Source organism: Komagataella phaffii, chromosome 1, assembly GCF_000027005.1.
Source record: "Komagataella phaffii GS115 chromosome 1, complete sequence".
Lineage (NCBI taxonomy): Eukaryota > Fungi > Ascomycota > Pichiomycetes > Pichiales > Pichiaceae > Komagataella > Komagataella phaffii.
The window spans coordinates 1,410,073-1,437,480 of NC_012963.1; the positions used below are offsets into that span (position 1 = coordinate 1,410,073).

The following is a 27,408-nucleotide window of genomic DNA, read 5'->3' on the forward strand; positions in this document are numbered from 1 at the left end:
ATGTGTCTTCAAAGTATCGTCATTGATCTACTTACTAACTTTCAGGTCCTGAAATATTGGGGTAAGAGAGACACGAACTTGAACTTACCTACCAACAGCTCCATTAGTGTAACCTTGTCACAAAAGGATTTGAGAACTTTGACAACCGTGAACAGTAGCAGAAACTTTGAGAAAGACTCTTTGTACTTAAATGGGGTTTCTCACAGTATTGAAAATGATCGTACCACTAATTGCCTGGAGCAACTACGCTCGTTGAGACAACAACTGGAAGAAGATGATCCTAACCTGCCGAAACTTAGCCAATGGAAGCTTCATATAATTAGTGAAAATAACTTTCCAACCGCAGCAGGGTTGGCTTCCAGCGCTGCTGGATTTGCGGCCATGGTTGCTGCTATCTCTAAATTGTATGAACTTCCTCAGGATGCTTCTGAGTTAAGTCGAATTGCTCGTAAGGGATCAGGGTCTGCCTGTAGATCTATGTTTGGAGGTTACGTTGCTTGGGAAATGGGTGAGAAACTAGATGGTACTGATTCTAAGGCAGTTCAAATTGCGCCGCCGGAACACTGGCCAAATATGAAAGCAGCCATCTGCATCGTCAGTGATTTGAAAAAAGATGTTTCATCTACGAGTGGTATGCAGACTACTGTCCAAACCTCTGAACTGTTTCAGTATAGGGTCAATCAAGTTGTTCCTCCGAGGTATTCACAGATGGTTGATGCAATTAAGAATAGAGATTTCGAAACGTTCGGTACTTTAACGATGAAGGATTCTAACTCTTTTCATGCCACTTGCTTGGACTCGTACCCCCCCATATTCTATCTGACTGATACATCTAAGAAAATCATCAAGCTGATACACACTTTGAATGATGCGATCGGTAAGGTGGTAGCGGCGTATACATTCGATGCAGGTCCAAATGCAGTTATATACTACGAGTCAGAAAATGAAGAAGTGGTTCTGGGGGTCCTATTTGGTGTTCTGTCCAACGTTGATGGCTGGAATGAGATGAATTCAGCCACATTGAAAGTGCCTGAAGGAGTCCCTCTTTCGAGTTTGGATTCAACTATTGCAAGTGGAGTCTCAAGAGTGATTTTGACACAAGTGGGAGAAGGACCTAAAGAGTCCGACATGTTTTTAGTTGCTCCTTAAACGTAATTGCTTAGTTAGACCGTTGACTGCATAAGTAGATTAATTAGCTACTTTTTTCAAAGATGCATTCACGTATAGTTGTTTGACATTTCGCGTCTCTTGTTTTATTTCATTTTACATCGTACTACGTCAGATACCATGTCTTCAAGAGGGAGAGATGAAAGATTGACTCCGAAAAAACCCAAAGCAATTACTACGAATATTGAAAATACCCCTTCAAAGAGGACTAGATCATTATTTAAGAAATCAAGTAGAACCCACACTGATATAACAGTCTTAACAGATGATGAATCTGATCAAAACAACAAGAGGAAGCAAAATATTGTAGATATAAATGCTGAAGGTAACCCTGATAAGAAACGAAACTCTGAGGCTAGTGCTGCAAACTCAAGTTATAATAAACTAAGCCCTGTCAAATTAACGAAGAAGGGAGGAATTGTCAAATCTCCACTAGAACAAACACCTACCCGAAATGTTACTCTTCCTTCAGATGTATTGCTAAACCAATTGTTCCTGAGGCGTGACGTACGCCAGTTGAATGAAATTCTAAATGACTTAACGACAGATAAGACAGAGGAGATCTTTAACACTTATAAACTCATGGCGGAGCAACGGATGAGAAAGTCTGATAACCTTGTTCAGTCCCTCACGCAACAGATTAAAGATCTGAACAATCAGCTTGAAGAAGGACCTTTTGCACTACAGCAACTTGAAGATGAGAATGAAAAACTTAGGCGGGAGCTTCAAAGTTTGAAAAATCAATCTTTTGACGATAGTTCAAACGAACAACTTTCAAACATACAAATCATTTTCGACATGTTTGAATTAATGACAGGTGTATCATGCACCGATTTTGAGGAAACAAACGAGCAGATAGTATTCACAATGAGGCAATCATCAGTAGACTCTACCTTCCTGATGTACAAACTATCGATTAATAAGACTACTAGTCGACATATTGGGGAAATTGAATACCATCCCATATTCAGCGAACAACTACAGCAAGACTTTGAATCAGTGAAGTCACGTCTTCCAGACTATTTGAAAGATGATCTGACTTTCCCATACAATACGTTGAGGAACTTTTTCAGCAAAGTTAGTAGGAGTTTATCGGTGAGTAAGAAGATTTAAATTACTGCAAGCTATGAAGAGGCTTAAACGATTAGTCTATTAAAACCCTTCCATTATCATCTTTCCAAATGTAGATACTGCTTAAGACTTTTTTCTTATCTTGTTTGGTTTCCTTGGCAATTTTTTTTAGAAATTTGTTCAAAGGTTGCCTCTTCGTAATATAATTTCCAATATTAATATCAAGGATTTCCTTTCCGTGGTATTTTGAATTTTTAATCTTGGAAGATATGGTATTACTTGAGGAGGGTTGAAAGTCCTTGTTATCCTCGCTTGACTTCAGCTTTTTTGCTTGAGTATTTGGAATGATACTCTTCCCAGAACTTTGAAGTGTTTGGTGATAGGGCATATACTTCTTGCCCCTGAATAAACCCTTTTCATATTTTTCAGATTCACTTATACAGCTACTATGAGATCTAAAAGTGTTACCTTCAAATGTTGTAGAACAATCAATGCAAGTGAAATAGGCACCGTAGCATACTGTGGTGTGCTGCTCAAGTTTCTTTTTTATCACAGTATCGTTACAGACTTCACAAGAAAAAGACACCATGACTATTCAAGTGATTAATAAAGTAAAACGATGATGATTTTTTTTATATTTTTTTGATCAAACAAATGCTGAAAGACCCCGCGCTCTAGTTTTGACGGTCGAAACTAAAGCGATTCGACTAATTATGAACCGTCAGTAATGTATACTCTAAACTGCTCATAAGCACAGCAAAAACCAGTTCAACACTACCATACATTTTCACCTTCACCCTTCATTCTAGGAACACGTACAGGTTCCCAATCCTCGTTTTCTTCAACCATGCCCTGTAGCCTATAGTATTCTTCCTTCAAATCAACTTTCCTCTTCTTGCCGTTTACAATCCTCAACTGCTCAGTTTCGTCTAACTCTTTGACTTTCGTATCTCTCTGCTCAAATCGAATTGCAGTGAAATTGGATAGTAGTAAAGACCCAAGAACGACTGAACCAATCATAGGAATTCCCAAATAGATAAAAGAATTCCTCTTGATTAAATTTTGATATCGTCCTGTAAAAGTTCTGTGAAAGTGTTCTTGTTCTTGCTTCCCTCGGAATTTATTACTCTGGAATGCCTTTAATAAACTGTGCGTTTGCAACATGGTAGTAATGAACTCAATATGAGAGATTGCCTACTATAGAATTCATTTGTGAAGACGCTTGTTGTGGAATCACGTGACTTAATATAATAATACTAATCTACTGACTACTATTGAAGGGATAACGACAACTTAGAAAAGCTTTCATGCATATCATCTGAATTCAAATAACCATGTTTGAATTGGTAGAACAAAAGCTCCTGATATGCATAAGCTTCGTCGATTTCGGAAAGAAACTTACCATCCTCCTGTAGAGGATGCTGTCTCTTCTTGGGGGCCAGCTCAAATAGCTTATCGACCAAGTCTGGAACTAAATGTTCATGATCGTAGTAGTGGAAAAATAAGTTATCCGCAGTAGCTTCCACTCTTTTATTCTCCCACTTATATTGATCCTCTATGGATGGTAATGCTTTGGCATTTGACCACACACCAGCAATCGCCATCGCTTCTGACTCGATGGCATGGAAGTTTAACGGAGTGACAGAAACCGAAAGTGCAGCCAATGTTGGATCTTTCATGGAAAAAACATCCAAATAAAGTCCCTTAACCCTTGACAAGTTGGAAGGATCAATCACTTTTAACGCGTCCCTTAAGAAGGGATAATGATAGTGGTAACCAGTTGCTAATATTATTAGATCATACTCACCCTTCGTGCCATCTGAGAAGGTGACACTTTTGGAACTAGCATCGAATCTATCAATCGTTGGTTTCGTCACAATCCCTTGGGACTCAGAAGCTGCATTGATATACGGAAAAACCAAATGAGGCCCTCTTTTTGAAATAGTCACTTGAGAAGCCCTGGGAAATGCATACTTTACAAGGTCTAAGGAAGTTATAGATCCTCCAACAAACAGAACTTTTTTGCCATCAAATATAGAAGGATCCCGGTACGCCTTGCTATGAATTATTGAACCTGGGTGGGCTTTGTTGAACTCCGCCAACCCAGGTGTTTTGGGAATGTAGGGGACAGTATAATGTCCGTTGGCGACGATAACTGCGTCAAAAGATTGTCGATACCATTTAGCTTTTCTACCTCCCGTTTCTTTGACAGTAACAACCCATTTTTGGCCAAGTTTCTCCACACTATCTACATGAGAATTCAATCGAATGTGTTTCTCCAGATCGTTTTCATTTATGAGGTTATTCAGTCTAGATTCTACCTCTTGATTGGTAATAAAAGGGTAAATATTGTTTTCCTTAGAATTATGAGGATTTGGAAGATAGGAAAACCTCATAAATCTACTAGGGATATTAGTGAATAAATCAGCATATACACCACTAGCGGCCCATTGGAGTTTCTGTTCCCTATCAGCAACTTCAACTTCAATCGGCTTTTCAAATGTAGCTTCATCAATACCCTTTGGAGGCTTCACTTTAGGATGGATCACATCTGGATTGTTATATTGAGAAGTCTCCAGTAAATCCTGGGGTGGCAGGAGATATCCTGGATCATCGTAGTATGGTGCCCAAATTCCTCCACTTTTGTTCTTTTGCTCAAATACTACTACTTCTTCGAAAGCAGGGCTCTCACTTGAGGCACCGCCCACGGAGGAAGTACCCTCCCTAGAAGTGTGCAGTAGTTCATAGAGTGCTGCTAGACCAGAAGGACCGGCACCAATAATTGCGACGCTCTTCACCTGAAATTGTACACCGAAGGTCATCTTTGTTCAAACCAATTTTCAAGTGTTCCGTGATTTCTCTTTATATGCAATGTGAGTGAATCCACAGTTGTTAAGTGCAACAAAAATTAGTTACTACCTCATGACACGTGAAAGTTGTAAAAAGGGATCGTCGGCACGAAATTTGGAAGTAGAATTACATATTGAGCAAAAGAGAAAGATATCAAAAGAGCTGGTTTGTATCTGATGTTGCAAGCACCTAACCTAACTTTAAAGTATTAGGTGCTGCAAACGCGGATGCCGGCTTATGCTATTCTACTTTTCAAGTTGTCCCTACCTGCGGTTGAACTATAAAGGTTGATTCGATCAGCCACATTTAATCACATGACTGGGATATGCAGACTTGTGAAACAAATGATTCTGTGAACTTGACTCTATTGCATGCTAAGGACTTATTGTTTGTATGCTGCGAAATTGAAAATTGAGCCAAATCACAGCCTTAAAAGATTCAATTAACCAGTTGATTGTCTTTGCGGGGATCAAAAATCTGTAGGGGAGAAGAGGCACTTGAACGATTACATAATAGTACTCGAACGGTGCCTCTGTCGTTCAGCACTCAATTTGCTCTAGGTTCGAGGCGGACAATTGGATGCTGACGATGTTCTAATCCTAATCCACACGAATTCAAGTAGGAACATTTTAGTTTTTCATTGCACCATTGAAATCTGTAGAAATGAGTGAATGGAAGAAAGAGCTTAATCTTCCCCAGAGAGATTCAAGGCCGCAAACTGATGATGTACTCAATACCAAGGGTAACTCGTTCGAATCGTTTCATTTGAAGCGAGAATTGCTAATGGGGATATTTGAAGCAGGGTTTGAGAAGCCCTCACCCATTCAAGAGGAGAGTATACCGATCGCACTGACTGGCAGAGATATATTAGCCAGAGCAAAAAATGGTACCGGTAAAACTGCGTCGTTTGTTATTCCCTCACTACAAAAAATCAAGCCTAAAATGAATAAGATCCAATCGTTGATTCTTGTTCCAACAAGAGAGTTAGCTCTACAAACTTCGCAAGTTGTAAAGACATTAGGGAAGCATTTGGGAGTTCAGGTTATGGTCAGTACAGGGGGAACTCTACTCAGAGATGATATCATTAGACTAAACGACCCTGTTCACGTTCTGGTAGGTACACCGGGCAGAATTTTGGATTTAGCAAGCAGAAAACTAGCAGAATTTGACCAGTGCAAGACATTTATTATGGATGAAGCTGACAAAATGTTAAGCAGGGAGTTCAGAAATGTTATCGAACAGATAATAACCTTTTTCCCTTCAAGATTGCCAGGTGGTGCTAACGCATACCAGTCACTTCTTTTTTCTGCTACGTTTCCTCTGACTGTCAAATCTTTCATGGATAAGCATTTGTATAAGCCTTACGAAATTAATTTGATGGATGAATTAACTCTCAAGGGAATTACTCAATATTATGCGTTTGTGGAAGAGAAGCAAAAACTTCACTGCCTTAATACCCTATTTTCCAAACTGCAGATCAATCAGTCGATTATATTTTGCAACTCAACAAAAAGAGTAGAATTACTTTCTAAGAAGTTGACAGATTTAGATTATTCATGTTATTATTCTCATGCCAGAATGCCCCAGGCGTCTAGGAACAAAGTATTTCATGAGTTTCGCCAAGGCCATGTTCGAAACTTAGTTTGTTCCGATCTTTTGACACGGGGGATCGACATTCAAGCTGTCAATGTTGTCATAAATTTTGATTTCCCTAAAAACGCAGAGACTTATCTTCACAGGATTGGTAGGTCTGGTAGATTTGGTCATTTTGGTATCGCCATCAACTTAATCAACTGGGACGATAGGTTTAACTTGTACAAAATAGAGCAAGAGTTGGGCACCGAGATCAAACCTATCCCATCAGAGATAGATAAGTCTCTTTACGTTGCAGGTGATACTAGTGCCGTTCCAAGACCGTTTCCCTTGTCTAACTACCAGAGTAGTCAATTGAGCGCAGAATCCAATTCATCTTTCGATGGCGTGGTTGTCCCTGAACAGCAGGGCAACCCTCAATTTACTTACAACTCGACCAACGAGACCTCTGGTCACGATCGACCAATCTCAGCACGAGAACAAACATAGGAGTTGACTCTTCATATTTCTTGATTGATTGATTAATTGTGATTGAAGTTATGAACTTTTTGCATTCACTCAATTTTGTTTACGGTTGAAATTCAGAGGGACTATCTCTTCTATCTGTCCTCCTCTATCCTTCACAATCCCAGTTAGTTTATCAGCTGATTCTTTAGATCCCTCTATGATGTCAAGGTAGTTTTTATGTGGAAAGCTGCGTTTTTTTTTTTTTTTATTTTTATTTTTTTTTTGACAGCTAATACATACAATACACCCGCTTTCCCTTTCCTCTCTCTACCTTCCATGTGATCCGCAAGTGTAGTTTCTTTGTTTCTTCCTATGTTGGTGCTTGCTTACATAATACACAATTTAGTATTCCACACTTCGCACCTTGATAGGAGAGGCATGGTACGTAAATTAGTAACAATATACAGCTTGTATGGGAAACAAAGATAATTCAACAAATATTCCTATTAGGACAGTTTCCAGCCAGAAATATGCTGATTTGGAAATAAAACAGTTCAGCCCAACATATGAGACCTCTACCATACAGGAAAACGAAGGAAAAGGTGGCAGGTCTACCACCAGAAAGCAAGTAACTAGTACAACTATACCCAGTACAACTAAAATGACGCCTGAACTGTTGAATCCTCAAAGCACAAAAACGTTTCAAGCTAAAACTTTGAAGCGTAAAAACTTGAAGAAATTACAATTAGAGAATAATATTCATGCTGATGATGGAGATACCGAAATAATTAGTTCCAATGATCTGGTCCATAGCTTCCAAAATCTTGAATTGGGTCTTGAATACCAACTAAGCATAAGTCACGACGATTTGCTTACTTTAAAGTTACTTGGAAGTGGAAACTCAGGTTCTGTTAGTAAGGTTTTGCATATACCGTCCAAGAAAACAATGGCGCGTAAAGTGATACATGTGGAGACTAAGAAGACTGTTCTGACTCAGATTGTTAGGGAACTAAGAATTATGTACGAATGCAATAGTCCGTATATCATAAACTTTTATGGAGCATTCTTGCACGAAGGCGACGTTACTATTTGCATGGAATACGTCGATTGTGGATCACTTGATAGAGTTTTGAAACTGGTTGGACCTTTTGAGGAATTTATTCTGGCTCATGTGGCATTTTCTACTCTCTGTGGGCTTAATTATTTGTATGACAGTCACAAGATAATACATCGGGATATTAAGCCCTCAAATGTTCTGCTCAACTCTAAAGGAGGGGTCAAGCTTTGTGATTTTGGTGTTAGCAGGGAATTGATTAATTCCATCGCCCAAACTTTCGTTGGAACTTCCACATATATGTCTCCAGAACGAATTCAGGGAGGCAAATACTCGGTTAAAGGTGACGTGTGGTCTTTAGGATTAATGTTGATTGAGTTGGCTACAGGAAAGTTTCCATTTGGTGATAATTCCTCCATGGGACCTGATTCCATCTTGGATCTCTTACAAAGAGTGGTTAATGAAAAGCCTCCGTCGTTAGATCCAGAGAAGTTTTCATCCCAATTATGTGATTTTGTCAATCTATGTCTGAAGAAAGAATCAGAGAGACCCAACCCAATTGAGTTGATTAGGCACCCGTTCTTGAAAGATTGTAAGCAAGAAAATACTAAAGCTAAAGTAAAACGATGGGCTACTAATGTTAGGAGGATTCTTAAAGGAAAAGACATGGGAAACAAAGTGAGAAATACAAAGCAGTGAAATTGACGCCTCAGGCATTTACGGAATCGATGTCTTTTCAACAAATTTCAAGACATCTGCCGCAAGATATAGACTACCGCATACAATTAATGGAACAGTTGGTGATTGAGAAAACTGTGCTGCGTTTATGAGTGCTCCTTCGAGGTATTCTTGGACCGTTACATTAGACGTAAACTTTCTTATCTCCCGTGCTAAAATTTCGCAATCCATCGCTTTTATCCATGGCATTCCCTCAACGGAAGAAAACGTAGTTACAGTTACAAAATCTTGCTTCTTAATTAGCGGCGCTAGCATCGGAGTTAGTGTCTTTCCTTCAGTAACTGCTATAACAAAAGTCAGCGGGCTCTCTAGGGTACGTAGCGTATCAAGATATTTGGATAATTCGATAGCAGCTTGTCCATTGTGAGCGCCATCCACAATTAGGTCTAAACGTTGCTTTCGAATTGTTGCCGTCAGTCTCTGTAATCTTCCTGGCCACTTGGTATTACGTACTCCATTTGTGATGGCTTGCTCCGTAATTCGGTAGTTGAACTTGCTCCTTAGAATGTCTGCAACTTTGAGTGCTACCGCCAGGTTGGATTTCTGGAACTCGCCTAATAGCGGTACCTGTTGATCAAAAACAGCTGCTCGGCGAGGGAATGTCTCAAAAAGCTTGCAATTGTTTTGAAAAGCTACATCCTTGACCACTCGAAGGATTTCGGTATCATTGGAGCCATCTATGACGCATGGTACGGATTCTTTTATTATTCCTGCCTTTTCTTTTGCTATCTGAGTCAGCGAATTACCAAGTAAAGATTCATGATCCAAACCAATCTTAGTTATAGCTGATACCAATACTCCCCATTCGCCATCAAAACCGGGAATCACATTGGTAGCGTCTAGTCTGCCCCCAAGTCCTACTTCAACAACAGCAACTTCAATTTCAAACTGGGCAAAAACGTAAAAAGCAGTACAAGTCAATAGCTCAAACTCTGTCGCTCCAATCAACTCTCTTTCATTGAGTTCCTTAACCTTTCGAAATTCATAATCGTATCTTGCTCTGCTAATAGGACGATTGTTAATATTAATGGAGTCGTTAGGATAAAATAAATGCGGCGATGTGAATCTGCCAGTTGAAATATTAGAAGACTCCAGTATATGCGAAAGGTAAGAGCAAACAGAGCCTTTCCCGTTTGTTCCCGCAACATGAATACATTTCCAAAATTTTTGGGGATTTCCCAGTACCGTAAGCAATTGGGTCACTCTTCCTAGGCTTAGATCTATTGGCATTGTTTCTACGCTCAGATGCCTTTATACTTTGATTAGTAGAGTTGCAGTACCTTTTAATATTAAATAGCAGCGAATAAAAAAATGGAAACCAAAACTGCTTCATCAAGACAAAATCTACGTGAAGAACGGTTCAACTAGTTTTTCTTTAGTGATGGTGCACCTTGGTAGTAACTACATCGATAAACTGTGTATAGTATAAAATGTGGTCTTTACTAAATTGCAGTATGTAACATTAAGATAATCTGGAAGGTGATATTATTTACCAAAGGTCATATAGAATGGACTCTTTTCTCGAACTAATACTTTTCTAGGATTATACTACAATCAACTTTGCAAGAAGATTTGCAACAATATTCAAGGCTTTTTTGAAACAAACAGCATTCCTACAATCGTCAAATATGTCAAAGCTGGAAAAGCGCTTGAGGAATCTATTTTCGTCTCCCCGTAAAGGTGAAACTTTTGAACTCAAATCGGGCCTAGCCTCTAATTATGCTATGGAAAGGAAAGAATCAATTCGAAGAGTTATAGCCGCTATGACAGTAGGGAAGGACGTATCTTCCCTGTTTCCTGATGTTTTAAAGAATATTGCAACACATGACCTGGAACAGAAAAAGCTTGTTTATCTTTATCTGATGAACTATGCAAAAACAAACCCTGAACTATCAATTTTGGCCGTCAATACCTTTGTTAAAGACAGTGAGGATCCAAACCCATTAGTTAGGGCACTATCTATCAGGACCATGGGATGTATTAGAGTGGATAAAATGGTAGATTACATGGCAACCCCGTTGAAAAAGACCTTGATGGATACTAATCCGTATGTACGGAAAACAGCTGCGATCTGCGTTGCTAAATTGTTTGAATTGCATAGTGATTCCTGCATAGAGCAGGGATTTCTAGACAGGCTTGTTGCGCTGATTGATGATAGTAACCCGATGGTTGTTGCAAATGCAATTTCGTCTCTGGTTGAAATTTCCCGGTTCAGCAATGATTCAAAAGTTTTGAATCTTTCACCTGTGGTGTTAAGAAAGTTATTAATGACATTAAATGAATGTACAGAATGGGGAAGGATTACAATATTAACCTGCCTGGCCGATTTTGAGTCCACAAACTCAGAAGACGCTTTTCATATCATGGAAAGATGCTCCCCACAATTGCAGCATGAGAATCCTGCAGTTGTTTTAGCAGCAGTTAAGGTCATAATCAAAAACATTGACCAAATTGAAGGTGAGGCGAAGCAAGTCTTGCTTGCAAAATTGTCTTCACCATTGGTATCCTTACTTTCGACTCCACCAGAAATTCAGTATGTTGGGCTCAAAAATATCAAAGTGATTCTAGAAAAGTATCCCACGATCCTGTCCAGAGAATTGAGAGTCTTTTTTTGCAAATACAGCGATCCGCTTTACTTGAAATTAGAGAAAATAGAGATTCTTATAAGGCTAGTGAACGACTCCAATGCCACTCTACTCTTATCCGAACTGAAGGAATACGCTTTAGAATTTGATCAACAGTTCGTTGATAGAGCCATTCAGGCAATTGGGCAAATCTCAATTAAACTGCCTTCCATATCAAAAAAAGCTGTCGATATTTTGTACGACATAGTAGCATCCAGGCCTGAATACGTGATCGACCAAGCAATTGTGGTGCTACAGGAATTTTTACGCAGGTATCCCGTGGAGTTTACTAGTAGTATTATCCCGATCATTGCAGACATGAGTATCCAAGATTTTAACAATCCAAGAGCGATATCTTCTTATATATGGATCATTGGCGAATATACTTCAAAGATTCCTCATCTAGAATCTAAACTTCAAAGAGTTGCTGAGACTTTTCTTGAAGCTGATCCTTCTGTGCAACTAGTCAGCCTGACCACCGTTTGCAAGTGTCATTTGTCTAAGCCTACTGCACAAACTCAACAAGTTTTGCAGCAAGTTTTGGAATACGCCACGCAGAAGGTTGATAATTCTGATGTGAGAGATAAAGCATTTATATATTGGAGATTGCTTTCATTGGAGCAAGAACACATCCAGAAGGAAGTTATATTGACAACTCTTCCCAAACTCGACACAATAATACCTCTTTTTCCAACGAGCGTTCTGAATGAATTGGTAAATGAGATATCCATGTTAAGCACCGTTTATGAAAGGCCAGGAAGAGATTTCGTCAATACTGATGACACTAATCGATATCTCAATCCCAATATACAATCGAGAAGGATTGAAGAATTGCAGTTGATAGCCAAACAAGAAATAATGGATAACACCGTAAAGGCAGAACATCTACTTGACTTCGATGATGACATTGAAGAGGATGGCCTATCTGGATCCAACTCCATTGGGATAAATGAGTTGAATGAGCTAAATGACCTCTTTTCTGGATTTAACGTTTCTCCTACTCCCATTGAGAAGTAAGACTCAAGGCGAAAACCTGGAAACCCAGGAGCTCGTACTAAAGGAGCAATGTTGTGAAAACCATCTGCCCCATATCTGTTAGATGTTTTTCGAAATTGTGGTGATTATAGTGTCAATAAGGTTAGGCAAAATACTATACCATTTATTTAAGGAGGATTCTCACTAAGTAATTCAACAATTCAACGTTTTTTTGCTTTACATTATTTATCACCAGCTGCATCAACAAGCTTAGTAGGTAGTGATTTCTCTGACTGATCTGTATAGTACGAGACGGCGCGCACGTCAATGTTCTGTTTATTTCGAACTAATGCCATGCCTATTTCAGAGTTAGAGAGGAAGAGGCAAGCTAACATCGCAAGGAATCAGTTATTGCTAAACGATCTTGGGATTGAAAAGGTTAAGGGTGACTTTTACAATGAATTGGCTCCAAATAAGGGAACGAATCTTCTCAAGAAAGTTAAGAAAGAGAAGAGAAATCAAGATAAAATTTCTGATATCCCTGTAAGGAGATCACGAAGAATAGCTGGGGTAAAGCTACAAGATAGTCAAAATGATTTCAATCTCTCAATAGAAAACGCAAAAAAGAGAGATTGGGGAGACTCTGACTTCTCCGACAATTTACGTCTTGAGGGTGATTTGAAGTTAAATGATGTTTTTGGCAACGAGCCTGACACAGTTGAAAGATTGAGTAAATCTTTTCACGGTAAAGATTATCTCAGGACAGCACTTGAACGTGAAGCAGGAAAGAATTTTGGCAACGAGGGCATAGCATCTCTGCGAGATGAACTTGGTTCTCTCAACCTTTTCAAAGGATTTGACCCTTCCAAGATTAGACTTACGAGTCAAAGAATGACATCCATACAGTTTCATCCATATGTAGACCGAAAAATTGTAATCGGTGGTGATAAAACCGGACAGATTGGAATATGGCCCACAGATGATAAGAAAGTGATCAGTTTAGGCGAGGAATATTATGAGGATTATGAACCCGCTATCACCTATTTAAAACTTCATGGAAAGAATATTAGTCGACTCCAAGTCAATCCTGAAGAGCCGAAAAAGATCTACAGCGCTAGCTATGATGGCTCGGTGAGATGTCTCAATCTCGGAAAATTATTATCGGAGAATATTATGTCTTTTAACAGCGTAAACGGAACAGCTGAGGGGATAACTGATATCAACTTTGTCAGTCCAAATGTTTATTATTTTACTACGTTGTCTGGTTTATTTGGTCAGCACGATCTCAGAACACCAGAATCGACCAAGGATTTCAAAGTCCTGAGGTGTCATGACAAGAAAATTGGGTCATTTGCCATCAATCCATCATTATCCTCCCAATTCACTACCGCTTCATTAGACAGATCTCTTCGGGTATGGGACCTAAGAAAGATCAGCACAGTATCGTTATCTCAAGACCAAGAGCATTATCCTTCCCCGCTATGCCTAGGATCATTTACCTCAAAACTATCAGTAAGCGGTACAGATTGGAACAGAAGTGGGGATATCGTTTGTAACGGTTATGCCAATGAGATTAGCATTTTTAATAACAAGAATTTTCTATCCTTACCAAGATCAAACTATTCGTCACAGCGCAACAAAACCCCAGCAAACGATGGCGCTGCTGAAAACTTAATTCCAGATCACATACTAAAACACAACTGTCAAACTGGTAGGTGGGTGTCTATCCTCAAGGCCAAGTGGCAGACAAATCCTTCAGACAGTATTGAAAAGTTTATTATTGCAAATATGAATCGTAGCTTCGATATTTATTGTTCAAATGGAATTCAAGTGGGTAATATACGTCATGCATTAATGAATACTGTTCCTGCTGTCAGTTGTTTCCATCCAACCCAGAATTGGTTGGTTGGTGGTTCTGCAAGTGGTAAATGCTACCTTTTTGACAATGAAAGGGAATGAATCTATAAATAGAAATGGAACTATGTGTCTGCCAGAACAATATCTCTTTTTGGATAGAATATTAGCTGCATACAACTCCTGTATGACTGTTTTATAATACTATAGGCAAACTATGTTCTTATGTATGGTAATCATTAAAGGAGTGATAAATCTACTAAGGATACCCTTTGTTAAAGTGGAAGTGAATAAAAACTTAGGGTAAAGTTGGTTACCATATTTTTGCTAGTCGAGAAAAACTTCACAGTATACTCACTCCTTCACTCGCCGAGACATTGTATCATGTCAAACATTCTCAAAGTCATTAGTCCCGATTTTCCAAAGAAGAAATTAGAAGACGAACACATAAATAATTGTTTGCCTTGCCAATTGTTAGCGACTGCCACTAGTTTGGTAGCCGGAAGTTACTTGGCTACAGGGTATGCTTTTGCAGGGGAAGTGTCTGGTCGAACGCCTATGCTCTGGAAGAGGTCAGTGCGCATGGGAGGATGTCTATTGATATTTTACGGTATTTATAGAGGAACTCAAGGCTGGCTGTTGAAAGAGGATGATAAGTAAATACCAGGGAAAACTTTTTGTATCCATTTTTCCTGTTGCATGATAAATTACGCGTTTGAGGCATATATATGAATCAAGGCTATTGCGCATATTGGGAAAGTCCATCAAATCCTGGATGTCAAGGCTGGGAAGTAGTTTTAGAAATAATTTAAATGTGAGTCACAACTGATGAAACTGAAGGTGTTAGTATTTGGAGCTTTTAGAGGGAATCTGTAGATACACTTGCTTGTTTACTACCTGGCAAGGTAAGAAATATCTAAAGATATTACAAATGGCTGTCTGGAGTTTAAATACTAGAACACCAATTCTGTTTGATAGTAATAAATGTCAATGTTTTCGAAGCCCTTTTCAACGATGCTTGGAATGCTAATTCGTCCGCAACATTCCACTTGCCCAGCTTTGCTGAAATAGGCACAGATTTATTTCGCATTTTGTACTTGCTGTGACGTTCCTTGAGCTCCTCAAATTTTTTACTATCTCCTCTATAAGAATTGATACTGAATAGGGTGCGGGAGATGAGTTCTGCCACAATTCATCAATTAAAGTATAAGTTGGTGTGATTAATCTCCNTTTTTTTGGGTATTCAATTCCTCAGGACTATCTTCATGAGCCCTGTGATGAACAAAAAGACCACTTTTGAGAGAGCCCCCGGATTTGAAATCTGCTAATGTTTCGACTCACTTCAATCGAACAATACTCTAAATGCCGTTGACTGAAGAACCCCGAGCTTCAACCTTTTACAGAGTGGGGATGGTAACATGACCCGAGGGGGATCTGTTGAAGATTTTCATAGTGGTAACTGAATGGAGATTTGAGTTCCTCTTTCTAGTTGATTCTTTTGTGCGATCTAGAAAATATGCTATATGCTATGCAGTGCACACACATGGTTCCTACTCCAGAGTAACGTACTAGCCTTAATGACTAACCTACACCACCATTAGGATTTTTCTACAAGATGTAGATATCCATCTACCTGCAAATGCGTGATGGACCAAATATTCAAACTATGATCTATTAACTTCAGAGCTCTGTTACAGTGCAGCATCTTCTTTGACTAGCTTTGGTAAATTGGAATGAAGTCAGATTATTAGAAAATTAGGGTTTAAGATTTGTATATTGACACCTTTTTTTAAGAAATTTCTTGTAGTCCTGCAGGATGGAAAAGTGCATCCTGCTGTTGAGAGTAATACTTGTTTGGGAGCCTGGCGCAACCAATCTTTCCTTCCAACAGGTGTTGAAATCTTGAATATTTCGGGTCTTATCAATAGCTACAATTTTGTTAATTGAATCCCATCCATACGGGATAAATATCGATGAAAGGCTATCAAAAATGGCAGAGTCATACGCAGTAGCACTATGTATGCCCATAATATGAAAGATGTGCCCTTGAAGAACCTCGCTAGTAGATAAAGAATTCCAATAGTATAGAGAGGATCCGTGGTACATTGAAATCAGTCGCAGCGTCTGTTGAAGAGTGTCTATTGTTCTGTTGTGTACAAGAACTTTTGTATTCGTCATATAATCCAAAATTTCAGCGGAAAATACAACAATGACTACCCTTAGTTCCAACCACAATGCTCTTTCATGTGCAGTATTTCTTGGTACCAGTTTGTGCTGACATTCGGCCTCTTTGTCCAGTAATCTCGACTCTGCTTTTGGCAATTTGGAACCAAAACCTTTATTAAGTATATATATCCAATGAGGGAGTGCATCCAATGCAAGAGTGTCATTGTTGTCCAATATTTGATTGAGAAGTTTATTGCTGTCCAAGAGAATTAATGCCACTGTATTTTTATTGCTGGCGAACTTGTTTATTAGATCTTCAGCTCGATGAATACAAGTATCTGTAATGGTGTGTATGTTAACAATTGCTGTCAATACATGTTCTTCGTCTCTGAATTCAACGAAGTGAAACCCAATTGGAGAAGTTTGACTCTCCCTAACATCGCTGAAATTCCCTATCTCACTTTTGGTGGATTCTTTCAAATGATTTATCAATTGAACGTGCTCAAATGATGATCCTCCAAGGATTAGTAGGGTCCTCTCAATAGGTGCTGAACTAACTTCTTTGCCTGTGCCAGCTTTGAACTGATCCCATAGTGTCATCCCAATGTGTTCGACGAAACCAACTTTGAAAATATCCGTTGTCGCGTAATAGCACAGGTCGTGGACAAAGGAATATAACTAGCATGTCAACAAATGGTTTTGGAATAGTGATGGGTAGTCAGTTAATTAAAAATAGAAAACTACAATTGGCATCAGTTATCGATTTATGGATCTAAATTGAGCTGGCTCGTACTACATGTACTTATAACACTTGTCATAATATAGCTTACTCTGGTTTGGCGGCGCTACTGCCGAATCCTATTTGACCCACTCCGCCAACTGCCCCTCTGATATCTGCTTCCGTTAAGCCACCAGGTGTATCTTCATTTTGCTTCACCTCATGATTATTGTTGCCCTCTTTGAAGTATTCAAATTCTGAAAGATGTAAAAAATCAACATCAGTACCGTCTTCCACAAGATCAACATTTGGCTTGATTACCCAAGTTTTGATTTGAAAGTTATAAATAGAAGGCTGAGGAGTATTGGAACTTGACTCCATTGGGGTACCAATATTGGATGGTGAACCATTTATGACATCTGGTGGTGCAATAGATCTAGGAGGATATATCCAGTCACGTCCCCAATGGCGATCCTGATCCAAAAAATTGACCCCATTTGCATTACGTAGTAAAGACTGGCCATACAGAGTAAACCTTGCGGACATGTTGCGTTGTGACTAGAGAAATGAATTCGAACTTCTGATCTGTATCCTCTCTTGCTAGTATACCTACTGGCTTATTATTTTCAAGCCTTTGAGCATTCCATGGAATTACTACACTTGATTCGCGAACTACCACGACATGTAACTGAAGTCAGGAACACAACGTTCCTCAATGAAAGATGGATGTGGATTTTGACAACGCACTGAACGGCCAAGTAGGAGGTTTCGACCAATTTTTTGATGGAACAACCAAACATGCGGATAATGCGATTGATTTCAGTGATGAAGAAGAACTTGCCGACGAAGAGGTTGGAGATGCACCACAAAGGAGAACTGACGTAGATGATGAACATAAGCCTCCTGAAGGTACATATGAAATGAATTTGTCGGGTAGTGAAAAGGAAGACCTATTGTTTAAAAACTTGGAAAGAGAGGCCAGTGAAGGAACCGAGTTGCCCTTACCTACAATAGGCGGACTTAAAGTTCCCAACTTTGACAATAACATTGGCTTGAACGAGACAATTTCAGAACGCAATGAGTGTAATCAAATCTCTAATAGTCATTTCGTGAAACATCTTGAGAAGACTATGATCCGAACTCAAATGCTTAAGTATTACTATCCAAGCTTCCAAAAAAGTAAACCTATATCCTTTTCTTCTTTGTTTCCACCGCCACTTGCAAGTTTTCAACTTTATGATGGCCGTGATTGCACACCACTTTTACCACTGAAGGCTCTTCAAGAAGTTGACCCAGATGAAAAAAAGATTTTCAAGTCTAGCTTTAGTGCACATCAGTCGAAAGGAGATAAGCGATCCCAATCAGTGAAGCATATTGAACTAATGGAACTAGAATCTAACAATACTCAAATTCCTCCAAGGAAACAAAAGGAGACACTAAAGCATTTAGATCGTAACATTGTACTCTCCACCCTTAGTTGGGATGATACTGAGCTTTTAAGTGACAAATTGGAGGAAAGGCACAACCGCAATCGCACAAAACCAAATTTTCAACAGATGCAATACGATGACTGGGATGTGGATACGGATATGATACTTGAGGGGACATTAGACACTTCAAGATTGAACTTAAAACTTGATATGAATGATCCACACCTTTTATTTTTGAACCAAAAACACAAACCTTCACCAGCTGGAAAAATGAATGCTCGTTTTCCTATGAATTCGAAGTCGTTTGAAATGAAGTTCAACATATCAAACGACATGCAGTATCAAATGCTAAAGGACAATTATCAATCCAAGATTAGATCGACTATAGGCAATCTCTCCATTGACCACAGCATACCCGCAACAATTTTGCAGACGCCATTTTACAAAGTTAAGCTTTCGAAGCAGGAATTACGTCGATTCCATCGCCCGGTATTCAATTCTCGCCCAAACTCAACTATTTTATTTTCAAAAATTAAAACCAGAAAAAAGAAGAAAGATAGGGGCAAAGAAACCAAAGAATTGTTTAAAAAGTCAGTTGATCTCACCTTGGGCGATTCAGCCAGCTTTTTTTTACTGGAGTATTCAGAAGAACAGCCAGTAGCACTTTCTAATTTTGGAATGGGCTCTAAATTAATCAATTATTATCGAAAACTTAACGATGATGACAACAGCAGGCCAAAACTACCAGTGGGAGAAACCCATGTGTTAGGTGTTCAAGATAGATCACCGTTTTGGAACTTTGGCTTCGTAGAACCTGGAAATCTTGTGCCCACATTTTACAACAATATGGTCCGCGCCCCCATTTTCAGGCATGAGCCAGAAGAAACAGATTTTCTGCTGATCAGAAGCTCTGGAGGAGGAATAAGTCCTCGGTACTTTTTAAGAAGCTTAGATCATGTTTTTACTGTTGGACAAACGTTTCCTGTTGTTGATGTTCCAGGTCCACATTCTCGTAAGGTGACAAGTACTTCAAAAAACAGACTCAAAATGATTGTTTATCGAGTGCTAAATAAAAATGAGAGACATAGACTAGTGGTTAAAGATATTTCAATTCACTTTCCTGATCAAAATGACATGCAAAATAGACAGAGGCTAAAAGAATTCATGGAATACCAAAAAAACGGAGAGGATCACGGGTTTTGGAAAATCAAGGGGAACGAAATTCTTCCTGGATTCAAAGAGATTCAACAAATGATACAGCCCGAAGATATTGCCTTACTGGAAGCTATGCAATTTGGACAGTTGAATCTTGAGGATTACGATTCCTTGAGGGAAGAGACACTGATTGGACAAACAACAGCAACCACAGAAGAAGCTCTTCAAGTTCAAATGGCTCCATGGAGCACTACTAAGAATTTTATCCAAGCAACTCAAGGAAAGGCTATGCTGCAAGTACACGGGATAGGTGATCCCTCAAAGAAGGGAGAAGCAATTTCTTTCTTAAGAATCTCCATGAAAGGTGGCTTCAAATCTAGCATGGAAGATATTGTGGAAAAAGCAGAACAAATGGATAACAAAAAATCACAAGGGCACAGTTATAATGTTGCTGTCCAACAGAAGATGTATGATGAAGAAATTTCCAGAGTTTGGTATGCTCAACAGAGAGCCCTAAGCAAGACTTCGGACATGATGGAAAGAGAACTAGGACCTACAGAGGCACCAACTGCTTCAAGCGTTTACGATGATCAGAATCAAATCACTGAAATGGCGAAAACTTTGGAAGAATTTGTGTTGAGTCCTCTACAGACAACAGTTTCATCTGTAAAACCAGCATCTATTAAAGAAAAAAAACATATGAAAATTACCCGGATGGTGCGGGATCAAAATGGGATACTCCAACGTCGCACCCAATTAGTGACTGATCAGAAGGTTATTGCTGCTTATATCCAACGCAAACAGGAACAAGAAAAGGCCGAGATTGATGCGGAGAAAATATCTTTCACTAATGACGAGGAACAGAATAGACGAGCAAAAAAGATACTTGAAGAAGAATTAGAAAGGCTTGAAAAGTCAAAAGAACGTCGTATTGCCAGAAAGAAATTAAAGGAAGGCTTACCAGTGGTTAGTAGCCTGAGCAACACTGATTCTGATGCAAGACTGAGTGGTAAAGGTATCGGAAAAGGTAAGTCCACGAGTAGACGTTGTGCAACATGCGGTGCGTTAGGACACATTAGAACAAATAAGGCTTGCCCAATGTATTACTCTGCAATGAACAAAAGCAACCCAAACATGTCAGATCTTCCCGTGTACGATATACAGTACTGACTCAGCAAGCCCAGTCCAGACCAGCATGGTTACACAAGTAACAATAGTGTAATTTCAATAATTCAGATTCAGCAATATAAATTCAATAATCAGTCTCATGGTCAACTTTGAAAGTATTAGTTTTTCGTGCAATAAAGAGCACCCCAAGGCTTAATTTACTGACTATATTTGCAATTCAGCGACCCTAGTGAAAGCTAAAGTCTCCGGATATCCATCTATTGACCATTTCATGAGAATTCTCTGGCTGATCATATGGGGCCATATGACCAGCATCATAAACCCTTAGGTAGGTGAAGTTGCTATAGTTCTTAAATTCACCAGCCTTCCTTCCATTAACCAACCAATCTTGGACTTCGGCTTTTTCAAAACCATCAGCATCAACCCACGGCAAGACATCAGTCCATGCTCGATTACCCAACCAGTTGCAAATGAAATCTTTGTCCCCTGCGTAAATCAAAACGGGCAAACCTTTGTTCAAGAGACTGCTGACATGTTCATGATAAGGTTTCATCCAATCTCCAGCAAATAAAAAGTTTCTGTTGATTTCAAAATTGCAAGATTCATAGGTATCGACCTCGGCGCCCAAAGCATCTTGAACAAACTTTTGATTTAAGTAGGTATCGATGAATTCAAGGTCCTTATAGCACAAGGATCCACCATCACATTCCTTACGAATATCATACACATTCTTCCCAGTTCTCTGATAGGGTCCCATCTGAGCGTTATTACAATAAATGGCAGCCGGTGCGCATGTGAATGCCGACTGTGAGTCGTAGCATGCTTGAATTAAAGACAAACATTTATCTTGGGTAACTAGCATATTTTCGCACTCATCGGCAGGCAGTACTGACGGGGCACCACCTTCACCACAAGCCATTGGCTCGTAATATCGGTATTGAGTCAAAGGGTCAGTTAATCCATTTCCGATCAAGACTGAAGTAAGATTGAAATTTCTGTTCTTTTGACTCAAAATTTCGTCTGCAAACACCGGAATGTAATGTCCTGCATAAGATTCACCGGCAATATGAAAGTCATTAGTTTGATATTCCGGGAAGTGTTGAAAAAAAAGCTGAAGAAATGCATACACATCTTCTCCCGCAACAACAGTGTTACTCACCGATGATGAAGAATAAGAAAACCCAACATTGACCGGTTGATCTAAGTAGATGATTGAAGCATTACCATTCCACGAATAGGGGTTGAAAATTGGTTTCAGATTTTCATTAATTCTAGACGATCCTAATTCGAAAAAGAGACCAGTCAAGGAAGAGCAGCCAGGGCCACCATTCAACCATAAAATAATTGGGTCATTCTGTGGGTCATTCCTCGATTCAAAAAACCAGTAAAAAAAATGCTTGTCATCAGCCTCTACGTCCAAATACCCGCTATACTGTTTAGTAAAATCAACTTTCAAAACTTCGGGATTGTTCCTTTTCACGCGTAACCGGTAGTTTGGCAACTCTTGACTTTCAACATAGAAATCCCAAAAAGTTGCATCTTTCTTCTTGATCGCAAATTTTGGGCCAGTACTATAGGATAACTGTGACACTATAGTTGGAAATCTTGTCTCTACTTCCAACCAACCTTGCTGAATACCCTTTTGTATGGCATCAATTTCTTGTCCAACAGCGAGGGTTGCTTTCTCCACTAATGAGGCATAACTAGCTTCCAAGGCCATTGGCATCTGCAAGGACAGACCAATAGCTTTAGGAAATATAGTCAATAACGAGAGAATAATATAGGTGTGTAATATCATTGATTCAATGTGAAACGAATTTTACTTGTAAATAGTATGAAACTATCTATAGCATCCGATAAGGCTGGATTACGGGGTTGAACTATCATTGCTCGCGCCTATTTGGTTAGTGTCGAAGAAGATGTGGCTGAAACTATGTTCTATCGGCAAGTCAATTTGATAACTCGGCTGGAAAGTTACAACGTTACCAGCCAACATAACATTATGTTTTCTTAATTTGAGATCAACCTTCAAGAGAGGAGTTGATCCAGTCTTCGCCTTTTTATTGGCTGAGGTACATAAAAAGTGAAGCAGGACAGAGGTAAGGATGCTTACATAAGTATATAATATATCTTGGTTTCAGATTCAGGCGAGGAATTTGACAACCATATATAAAGTTATAACGAAGGCATAGAAGTAGCTCATTAACTGAAACAAGTTATGTCATTTGGGAACTTTTATGAGATTTGTCAAAAAACTCCATTACCTCTGTGTAATGTTTTACTGCCCAACCACGGTACAAACTTCAAGGGAATTATTTCTACTTGTTACGCTAGAAGTATATCGGTAACCAACACAATGATTTTCCAGGTAGGGAACTGTTTTATACACATCAGCGCTATTGTCGTCTTGATGATTATTGTGTTCCATGTTAGAAGCAAATACACAGCAATTGGAAGGATCGAAATGCTTTTTTTTTCTACCTGTACATTGCCAACACCATCGCCTCATTGGTCGTTGATGCTGGTGTTTCTCCACCCAGCAGTGCAACATACGGATACTTCGTGGCAGTTCAAATTGGCCTGGCATCAGCCTGCTGCTGGTCTCTGATGCTGAATGGTTTTCTGGGGTTTCAGTTTTGGGAAGATGGCACAAGAAAATCTATTAACTTTACTAGATTGATTGCTTTATGTGCCTTTTCCCTTAACTTTATCCTTTCGCTTTTCACTTTTCACAATTGGTCCAGTAACTCAATTGTCGATAACACAAATACACTCGCTCTTTTCGTGACCATGTACTTCCTCAATGCGGTCACTATTGGCATTTACGTACTCTCTCAAATCATTCTTATACTGACTATTTTGAAAAACTGGTGGGCTTTGGGTGCAATCATGTTAGGATGTTTCTTTTTCACTGCAGCACAGGTTCTCATGTATCGTTTTTCAAATCAGATTTGCGAGGGTGTTAATCATTACCTTGATGGACTGTTTTTTGGTACACTTTGCAATCTATTCGCAGTGATGATGCTGTACAAGTATTGGGACATGATTACAACTGAAGACTTGGAATTTTCGGTCTCTAACACAGATGGAGCTGTACCCTGGACAAACGGATTTTTTGATGAAAAAGATAACCGAGAGCCTAGTAGTGCAATTGGATAGAAATCATTATATTTTCAAAGGTTAATTGCCCCTGGGTGGTATATCATTATATAATCGATTTAAGCTTGTGCGCGGATTAGTTTTTTTTTTACTAGTTATTGGAGGAGCGTGATACCATTTGTTCGTTACCGAGTTTTGGTAACTATGCGGTTAACTAAAGAACAACTGAACACTCTTCAAAATGACCCCGATTGTGTTCGAAATATATGTATAGTTGCTCATGTGGACCATGGTAAGACTTCTTTAAGCGATAGTCTCTTAGCGACAAATGGCATAATCTCACACAAAATGGCGGGCAAGATTAGATACTTGGACTCAAGGGAGGATGAGCAGTTACGGGGCATAACAATGGAGAGTAGCGCTGTTTCGCTGTATTTTAGGGTGATACACAGAAATGAGGGTGATTCTGATAGTGATATCACAGTCAATGAACATCTTATTAATTTAATTGATTCTCCAGGTCATGTTGACTTTAGCTCAGAAGTTAGTACAGCTTCGAGATTATGTGATGGGGCAGTTGTATTAGTCGACGTCGTGGAAGGAGTTTGTTCTCAGACAATTAGTGTGCTACGACAAGTTTGGTCAGACAAGTTGAAAGCTATTCTTGTATTGAACAAAGTTGATCGTTTAATCACCGAACTGAAATTGTCTCCACAAGAGGCTTACACTCACTTAAGTAAAGTCATTGAGCAGGTGAATTCAGTAATCGGGTCTTTTTTTGCTGGAGAGAGAATGCAACAAGATTTTTTATGGAGAGAAAAGATTGCCAACAGTTCTGGAGAACTGTTTGCTGAGAAAGATGATAAGGATATTTATTTTGCCCCAGAAACCAATAACGTAATTTTTGCAAGTGCAATGGATGGCTGGGGATTTTCTATTTCTCAAATAGCCGGATTTTTTGGTAGAAAACTGGGAATGAAGAGAGAAAAACTACAAAAGGTTATCTGGGGTGATTTTTGTTTGGACCCGAAAAGTAAAAAAATTACCACTCAGAAGAACAAACACGAGAAACGCCTTAAACCTATATTTGTGTCTTTGGTTCTGGACAATATTTGGTCAGTATATGAGCACTGTTTGGAAACAAGGGACCAAGCGAAACTTGAAAAAATTGTTAAGGCATTAGAGGTCAAAGTAGGTCCACGGGATTTTAAAGCCAAGGATTCTAGAGCTTTGCTAAGAACAATACTTTCACAATGGTTACCTGTATCATCTGCTGTTTTATTGACTGTTATTCAGAAGGTTCCCTCACCCGTTGAAGCTCAGAATAAGAGAATGCCATCACTTTTGTCAACTACCCCCCATTCGGAGTTAATCGATGCTGCCTTGAGCAATGATATCATATCGTGCAATAGAGAAGGATTGGTGTGTGCATATGTTTCTAAAATGCTCAGTATTCCTATTGCTGAGCTGGGTAGAAATCAAGTAGTTCAATTGTCCGAGGAAGAACAGCAGATACGTGGAAGGCAAGCCAGAGAAAAGGCACTAAAGATGGCAGAACGGGCTAGACTACTTGAAATTGCTGCAAACGGGAAGGAAATGTCTAACTCACCCTTGAGCATGTCTGACGTTGAATTGACCGAAATTGCTGGCGACGATGTTAGCCTGCAATGGGGCAATGGAGAAGAAAGTACTGAGGATATAATTGTTGATCTACCAAAGGAAGAGTTGCTTGGATTTGCCAGAGTCTACAGCGGTACTTTGAAAGTAGGAGAAACACTTTCTGTTCTTGGCCCAAAATTCTCTCCCAAATATCCATCATTGCATGTTTCCGAAGTTCACATATCTGATTTGTATCTTATAATGGGCCGGGATTTCGTTGCAATAGACGAAGCGCCTGCTGGTAACATTGTCGCTATTGGTGGATTGATGGGCAAAGTTCTGAAAAGTGGCACAGTGGTAACGCCCAATATTACCGGAACCAATCTGGCTGGATTCAGGTCATCTGCACTGCCAATAGTCCGGGTTGCCGTTGAACCTGTAAACCCCGTTCAAATGCATTATCTTGAAAAGGGCTTGGAAATGTTAAATCAGGCAGATCCTTGTGTGCGAACATATCTTCAAGACACCGGAGAGCACATATTAGCTACTGCAGGTGAGCTACATCTGGAAAGATGTCTCAAAGATTTGAAAGAGAGGTTTGCAGGCATTGAAATTCAGGTATCAGAGCCTGCAATCCCTTATCGAGAAACCATAAAAAACACGAACCACATGAACCCACCTAAGAATGGTACCTTAGGTAGAGGCTCCCGAGTTTTGAGACTCTCTCATTTTGAAATAACTCTTACTGTGAAACCTTTGCCAGTGCAAGTGGCTCAATTCTTAATATCCAACATTAATTCGATTTCAAAGATCATAAATCAGAGAACCGACTTTTTTACTGATGAGGAAGTCAATGATATGATAGATGTTCAAATTAACCAGAGTACGGTTTTATCTACTGAGTCTTTCAAGGGCCATTTAGCTAATCTTTTGCAAGAATTGGGAAATAAATCAATACAGTCGAATGCTAGTTCGGATTTTGTTGACCGAATCGTTTGTTTTGGTCCGAAGGGAAGGGGCCCTAATATTTTCATGGATAACACTAATGGAAGCCTCAAATCAATGTTCAAGACATCTCAAGGTAGCTACTTCGAGTTTCAAGAATCTCTGTTTAATGGTTTTCAGCTTGCAACATCTGAAGGTCCACTAGCCGCAGAGCCTGTTCAAGGAATTCTGGTCTCTTTGGATGAAATCAGGTACCTGAATACCACCAGTAAAGAGGAACTCGACTTAACAGGCCGTTTGTTGACCTCTACCAGAGATTGTATACATGAAGGATTTCTTGATTGGTCACCACGCATTATGCTTGCCATGTACTCTTGTGAAATCCAAGCTTCAGTTGAAGTTTTAGGTAAAGTGTACGCTGTTGTTCAACAGCGAAGAGGACGCATAGTTTCTGAAGAGATGAAAGAGGGCACGTCTTTTTTCACAATTAAGGCTCAAGTTCCATTGGTGGAAGCCTTTGGCTTTAGTGAGGATATAAGAAAAAAGACCTCTGGAGCAGCTTCACCACAGCTAGTTTTCTCAGGGTTCGAGATAGTTGATATCGATCCCTTTTGGGTTCCCACAACCGAAGACGAACTAGAAGAGCTTGGAGAATTTTCAAGTAGAGAGAACATTGCAAGAAAGTACATGAATGATATCAGAAGAAAAAAAGGCCTCTTTGTGGATGAAAAAGTGGTACAGAAGGCTGAGAAGCAACGAAATATGAAGAAAGATTAAGAAAAAGAAAGAGAGAGG

General features: G+C 39.4%; 14 protein-coding genes across 14 annotated transcripts; 9 read left to right on the plus strand and 5 right to left on the minus strand.

The window, feature by feature from the left end:
* On the plus strand, window positions 1-1,149 carry PAS_chr1-4_0003 (Mevalonate pyrophosphate decarboxylase; the record flags this gene model as incomplete). Its single annotated transcript, XM_002490072.1, has 1 exon — window positions 1-1,149. The coding sequence occupies one exon, from the start codon at window positions 1-3 to the stop codon at window positions 1,147-1,149; it is 1,149 nt and encodes a 382-aa protein (XP_002490117.1).
* Window positions 1,150-1,287: 138 nt separating this feature from the next.
* On the plus strand, window positions 1,288-2,280 carry PAS_chr1-4_0004 (Hypothetical protein; the record flags this gene model as incomplete). The annotated part of the gene is made up of 1 exon (XM_002490073.1): window positions 1,288-2,280. The coding sequence occupies one exon, from the start codon at window positions 1,288-1,290 to the stop codon at window positions 2,278-2,280; it is 993 nt and encodes a 330-aa protein (XP_002490118.1).
* Window positions 2,281-2,311: 31 nt separating this feature from the next.
* PAS_chr1-4_0005 (uncharacterized protein) lies at window positions 2,312-2,827 on the minus strand (the record flags this gene model as incomplete). The annotated part of the gene is made up of 1 exon (XM_002490074.1): window positions 2,312-2,827. The coding sequence occupies one exon, from the start codon at window positions 2,825-2,827 to the stop codon at window positions 2,312-2,314; it is 516 nt and encodes a 171-aa protein (XP_002490119.1).
* A 682-nt stretch (window positions 2,828-3,509) lies between these two features.
* PAS_chr1-4_0006 (mitochondrial inner membrane protein) lies at window positions 3,510-5,060 on the minus strand (the record flags this gene model as incomplete). The annotated part of the gene is made up of 1 exon (XM_002490075.1): window positions 3,510-5,060. One exon carries the CDS (start codon window positions 5,058-5,060, stop codon window positions 3,510-3,512), a length of 1,551 nt encoding a protein of 516 aa, XP_002490120.1.
* Window positions 5,061-5,751: 691 nt separating this feature from the next.
* Window positions 5,752-7,170, plus strand: PAS_chr1-4_0007 (Cytoplasmic DExD/H-box helicase; the record flags this gene model as incomplete). Its single annotated transcript, XM_002490076.1, has 1 exon — window positions 5,752-7,170. One exon carries the CDS (start codon window positions 5,752-5,754, stop codon window positions 7,168-7,170), a length of 1,419 nt encoding a protein of 472 aa, XP_002490121.1.
* Window positions 7,171-7,600: 430 nt separating this feature from the next.
* On the plus strand, window positions 7,601-8,881 carry PAS_chr1-4_0008 (MAP kinase; the record flags this gene model as incomplete). The annotated part of the gene is made up of 1 exon (XM_002490077.1): window positions 7,601-8,881. The coding sequence occupies one exon, from the start codon at window positions 7,601-7,603 to the stop codon at window positions 8,879-8,881; it is 1,281 nt and encodes a 426-aa protein (XP_002490122.1).
* Window positions 8,882-8,899: 18 nt separating this feature from the next.
* On the minus strand, window positions 8,900-10,150 carry PAS_chr1-4_0009 (Dihydrofolate synthetase; the record flags this gene model as incomplete). Its single annotated transcript, XM_002490078.1, has 1 exon — window positions 8,900-10,150. One exon carries the CDS (start codon window positions 10,148-10,150, stop codon window positions 8,900-8,902), a length of 1,251 nt encoding a protein of 416 aa, XP_002490123.1.
* Window positions 10,151-10,548: 398 nt separating this feature from the next.
* On the plus strand, window positions 10,549-12,561 carry PAS_chr1-4_0010 (Beta-adaptin, large subunit of the clathrin-associated protein (AP-1) complex; the record flags this gene model as incomplete). Its single annotated transcript, XM_002490079.1, has 1 exon — window positions 10,549-12,561. The coding sequence occupies one exon, from the start codon at window positions 10,549-10,551 to the stop codon at window positions 12,559-12,561; it is 2,013 nt and encodes a 670-aa protein (XP_002490124.1).
* Window positions 12,562-12,873: 312 nt separating this feature from the next.
* On the plus strand, window positions 12,874-14,478 carry PAS_chr1-4_0653 (uncharacterized protein; the record flags this gene model as incomplete). The annotated part of the gene is made up of 1 exon (XM_002490080.1): window positions 12,874-14,478. One exon carries the CDS (start codon window positions 12,874-12,876, stop codon window positions 14,476-14,478), a length of 1,605 nt encoding a protein of 534 aa, XP_002490125.1.
* A 1,650-nt stretch (window positions 14,479-16,128) lies between these two features.
* PAS_chr1-4_0011 (Hypothetical protein) lies at window positions 16,129-17,803 on the minus strand (the record flags this gene model as incomplete). Its single annotated transcript, XM_002490081.1, has 2 exons — window positions 16,129-17,162; window positions 17,389-17,803. 2 exons carry the CDS (start codon window positions 17,801-17,803, stop codon window positions 16,129-16,131), a joined length of 1,449 nt encoding a protein of 482 aa, XP_002490126.1.
* A 176-nt stretch (window positions 17,804-17,979) lies between these two features.
* Window positions 17,980-21,012, plus strand: PAS_chr1-4_0012 (TFIID subunit (145 kDa); the record flags this gene model as incomplete). Its single annotated transcript, XM_002490082.1, has 1 exon — window positions 17,980-21,012. The coding sequence occupies one exon, from the start codon at window positions 17,980-17,982 to the stop codon at window positions 21,010-21,012; it is 3,033 nt and encodes a 1,010-aa protein (XP_002490127.1).
* Window positions 21,013-21,196: 184 nt separating this feature from the next.
* Window positions 21,197-22,768, minus strand: PAS_chr1-4_0013 (carboxypeptidase Y; the record flags this gene model as incomplete). The annotated part of the gene is made up of 1 exon (XM_002490083.1): window positions 21,197-22,768. One exon carries the CDS (start codon window positions 22,766-22,768, stop codon window positions 21,197-21,199), a length of 1,572 nt encoding a protein of 523 aa, XP_002490128.1.
* A 420-nt stretch (window positions 22,769-23,188) lies between these two features.
* Window positions 23,189-24,129, plus strand: PAS_chr1-4_0014 (uncharacterized protein; the record flags this gene model as incomplete). The annotated part of the gene is made up of 2 exons (XM_002490084.1): window positions 23,189-23,398; window positions 23,428-24,129. 2 exons carry the CDS (start codon window positions 23,189-23,191, stop codon window positions 24,127-24,129), a joined length of 912 nt encoding a protein of 303 aa, XP_002490129.1.
* Window positions 24,130-24,273: 144 nt separating this feature from the next.
* On the plus strand, window positions 24,274-27,390 carry PAS_chr1-4_0015 (GTPase; the record flags this gene model as incomplete). The annotated part of the gene is made up of 1 exon (XM_002490085.1): window positions 24,274-27,390. One exon carries the CDS (start codon window positions 24,274-24,276, stop codon window positions 27,388-27,390), a length of 3,117 nt encoding a protein of 1,038 aa, XP_002490130.1.
* Between the last annotated feature and the right edge of the window lie 18 nt (window positions 27,391-27,408).